The sequence below is a fragment of the Trachymyrmex septentrionalis genome, unplaced genomic scaffold, assembly GCF_001594115.1.
Source record: "Trachymyrmex septentrionalis isolate Tsep2-gDNA-1 unplaced genomic scaffold, Tsep1.0 scaffold16, whole genome shotgun sequence".
Lineage (NCBI taxonomy): Eukaryota > Metazoa > Arthropoda > Insecta > Hymenoptera > Formicidae > Trachymyrmex > Trachymyrmex septentrionalis.
Window position 1 is genome coordinate 4,876,065 of NW_017304758.1, and position 4,426 is coordinate 4,880,490.

A 4,426-nucleotide genomic window follows, 5' to 3' on the forward strand; every position below is an offset into this window, starting at 1 on the left:
TAAATATTCCTATAAAAATGAAATTCTTATTTTCTTCTTTTTTTCTGATGGTTTTCTTATTTCATTATACTGTTACTACAATTGCATTTGTGGCAGTGTTAATAAATATTAATTAATGTAATTTGGTATGTGGATCAACCGTGGAGTAGAACTTAAATAATAAAGACAAAAACAAAATCAACGGTGTCACGTAATATCATATGCGGCAAGAATACGCGCATTAGAATCTTGCTACGCACTTCTCAAGAGTTAACGAGCATATCGATCCCGTGTGAAGCCACAAGTACATAAAATTATCAAGTCATATATGCTTACACGTATATGTATAGTAAAAAAAATCCTCATACTCTCTTCAGACATTTCGTACCGGCCATTTTACAATCCAATCTAATTAATTTCACTATTATGTGGGGTTTAAGGCAATCGTGTTTATTCAAAAACGGCCAAGACTTTAATGTGATTATTTGCATTAATAATTCGGCAGTGTAAAGAATACAAATGCATCCATTATATTGTTTTCAATATATATATATATATACAGAGTAATAAAAAAGATTAGTGACAAATTTTTGTATTTATTAAATCATTAGTAACGTATTAAAAAAAAAACTTTGAAGAGAGTGTTATATCTTATTAAATATTAAAACAAATAATTATATATAAATAATAACGTTTAAAATGATCACCTTCGGCTTTGAATGACATTTTATATTTTAAGGAGCTTCAAAAACGCATCAATAATGATTTTTTACGGCAAAATTTTTCCAGGCAATTAATAGTGCTCCCCCCCCCCTCTCTCTCTCTTTCTCTCACAAGTCTACCGTCTTTCAGCAACATAATTTCTTTTACGTGTATACTAAATATAGGTTTTTTTAATTATATTTTCTAACACCGAGATTTCAAACAGTTTATTAAAAGAAGTTGTCATAGTAAAGATTCTTGTTCTTTTATAGCGTTACAATCCAAATTGATCCTTGGTCTTTTGATCTAGAGATGAGGTTTCAAAACAATGATTTTTCCAGAATTAGGTTGTTAGTCTAATATTCAACCCCCAACCTGAGGGATCAATGTATATATCTATTAATATATGGGACTACAATTTTTAATGTCGGCTCCGAATGACGATGGCAAATATATTTCGGCGATTCATAGCAAAGATGTTAAAAATATTCTCGATGATTTGTCTTTCGAGAAATGGTTATCTATAAAAAGATGCACGGCCATCATTAATGCGTTTTCGTAGCACCCTGAAACTTGCATCAAAGCTAAAGGTAACTTGCATGTTAATTTTTAGTATTTAATAAAATAATAGTTTTCATTTTTTATAAATATACGTTACTAATGAATTGATAAACGCAAAACTAGTGGCTAAACTTTATCATCCTATATAAGATTACGCAAAATACTCAGTATGAAAATTATTATCTTTTTCGTAGAATATATTTCGCTTCTTGATTATCGAAATCTTGGCATAATTTTATGCAGTGTAATAAGACATCGCTTAGTACGTGATGTAAGAGAATGCCTTGATTTTCTCTCTCAGAGACTCTGTAAAACCCCTATCCGTTTTTAAATACAACAAACGAAAATATCGAGAAGAATACCCTTAAGAATATCCAAGTTACCCTGTGGTTTACCATGAGCCAGATAATCGTTAGATTTTGTGACGCTCACTATGTCCAGATCGTCTCTGATTATCCATTTTATATAACGATCACGTTTCTCTGTTTCGGTGGCATTCTCCAGAGATTGCAAACCATCCATACAACCTAAATGCTGCAGATTCTGTAAGTACCGTCTGCCAAGATGACTAATGGAATATCCGACCTCTAAGCTGTCTTTATTGCCACTCATGGTTTCTTGCGTAGCGACACTTGCGACAGGATCTAAAAGTCTCGATTGCACCAGTTCAGCAGCGTTAGTAAGATTATCGGATTGCACTGATGGTTCGCCCGCGCTCAAATTATTCTGTCTTATCTGGAGACACGATAGTGTCTCGGCGCTAAGACATGTATTCCTTTCCGCGATATTTGTATTCGAATCTGCCGTTGTACGAAATGTACTCTCCTTAAGCTTCGCGTTTTTAGAAAGACCGATAAAATTTTGAATAAAGGTAATATTTGTCTCATCGAAAGAACCGAGATTTGACTGGACGGGAGCACGATCAGTTAACGTGCTTGGTGCACGTTCAAAAAAATCAATATCTTCCTGATACCTCTGTAAAAAATATTCGCACTTTTCCTGATCGGTCTGAGGATACTGGGTGTTAATCGAGTATTCGTCTCGTTTTAAGAAATCCTGATGTTTCTCGCGCTCCCTGAGTAAAAAATGCAAACTTCTACCAACTCTTTGAAAGAAACTAGGCCGTTTGTGCTCTTTGCTCGCCATTAAATCAATGGATTTTTTTGTCAACTTTTGCGAGGAATCAAGACTTCTCTGTTTACCATGAAAAAAGATTTTCGGCCGCTCTTCCGGCAAAAGATCCAGGCTCTTACAATCTGCCGTGGGTAGATCGATGCTTCTCTCGAACGATTCTAAGCTTTTATGCGTTTTTTCTTTATTACGAAAAGAGAAATTTCTACGTTTATTAGTGAAGGCTTCCTGTAACAATTCACTGTTGCTTTTCTTAAAAATCTCACCCTCCTTCTCGAGGAATTCTACGTTTCCTGAATCGCGACGCGTCTCATACGCCGTAGTGAGACGTCGTGCGCCACTCATTGTTGGATACTTAAGTTTTTTGTCACCGTCATAATCAACGTAGTCTTTCTCTTTATCCGGACCACCGAAACAATTCATCGAACCGCCTGAGGTCGCCGCGATGTCATCCCTATCGTCCGTCATCCGTCGAATGCAATTCGAATCATCTGTCTCTAGATCCTCAAACATCATGACCTCGCGATCTACATCTTTCTCAGTTTTATGCCCATGAAAAAAATAACTCTGCTTATCGAGTTGACGGGACGTTGTGTTTGGACTCCTCTCACGTGGTCTACTTAGCACCGGTTGATAATAATCGCGCGATGCGGTTGCGGGATTTAAATCGACGGTACAATTGGGGCCTAATTCCCGATTACGTCCTAAATTAAGACTGGTCAGGTCTAGAGAAGCCGCTACATCTGACGACGGTAGCGGCGCCGCTCTACTACTCGGTGTGGTTAACTTGAATGTACTAAATTGACATGGATTTGCCACACGTGTCGCGGCAACGGTTTCATTGCAGCCAGATGTGGGCTGTTGCGTGTGTCCGACTGTCACATTGCGTTGCGTTTTTCGATCGGCAATAGCGAAATTCTGGCTTGCGCAGAATTGTTGGTAGAATTGTATTTTACCTTGAAGATCACTCTTGTCCTGATTGTCCTGGTCACCACGAGTCTCCATCTCGCGTTTCTGCCGGATCGCTCGCAGACTAGCATTTGGTCCAAGCGTCGGGCCTACCGCCGCTACGGACGCATTCGGCAAACATTGCCGCGTATAGGGTCTAAAATCAGAAGAAAATGTAAGTTTTACAATAAACAAATGGAGTATGAAACATACAAAATGAAATATATTATGCATTATAAAAAAAAATTTAGCAAAATTTAAAAAGCTGTAATTTTTTTAGTTATGTAGAAATTTGTTTTGAATGAAATAGATATACTTTAGATTCATGAGATCTTTAAATAAGAAATTAAATATTAATGAAAAGTATTTCTGCAAATTATGTTTTATTACTCATATTCGGAATGGCAATTTCTTGATTCTTTGCTAGATGTTAAAAATAGAGAACATTTAAGAACAATAAAATAAAGATGCTATCACTAATAAGCGTTTAATGTTGCGTTTAAGAATTTAAAAAAAAAAAGGGTGTTCTACAATAATTTAAAAAAACCATTAACCTCGATCGATGTTCCTGATCATTGTTGGTCCCGGAAGGTAACGCCGCATTAGACGGTTGCGAATGCATGGGCGCTTGCTGTGCAGAAGGTAATGTCGGTTGTCTCGCGTTACCAAATTTCAGCATATTCCAATCGAAAACATAGTCGTAGGTAAAGCCTTGACCATGAAACAGTGTCCGGAAAAGTTGTCGGAGATGCGAATAATCCGGCCTTTCTTCGAAGCGTAAGTCTCGACAGTACCTTAAATACGACGCAAACTCCACTGCAATAATTAATAAAATGTTTACTTCTTATATATGTATAGTATATATGATATATAGAGTATAACATATATAGAGTATACAATAGATTTTGTGGTCAATTTAGAATTATTATAATTTTTGCTTGATAAAACTATCAAGACATCAATAATTTTCAAGTTATAAATGATTAAAGAATTTTTACGCGAGCTAAATTACAAAGAATCAAATTTTTTATAAAATTATATTGTTTTATAAAATATTGTTCGGTTAAACTCACAAAGGGATAGCATGACAGTGAGGGGGAGGGGA

At 36.0% G+C, this 4,426-nt stretch overlaps 1 protein-coding gene across 5 annotated transcripts in view; it reads right to left on the reverse strand.

The window, feature by feature from the left end:
• The window catches only part of LOC108746152 (casein kinase I-like), a 19,915-nt gene that overhangs the window by 10,988 nt on the left and 4,501 nt on the right, over positions 1-4,426 (reverse strand). For 3 of the 5 annotated variants that reach the window (XR_001939149.1, XM_018482734.1, XM_018482735.1), the window contains exons 6-7: positions 3,876-4,137; positions 3,330-3,478 (exon numbers count right to left, since the gene is read on the reverse strand). Coding sequence is in view for 4 of the 5 variants with exons in the window: in XM_018482734.1 (XP_018338236.1) it covers positions 3,330-3,478; positions 3,876-4,137 (411 nt within the window). In the remaining variant the exon portion in view is untranslated. Of the gene's footprint in view, positions 1-1,449; positions 3,479-3,875; positions 4,138-4,426 lie in introns of those variants that run through there. The other 2 variants (XM_018482736.1, XM_018482733.1) reach the window with 2 other exon arrangements.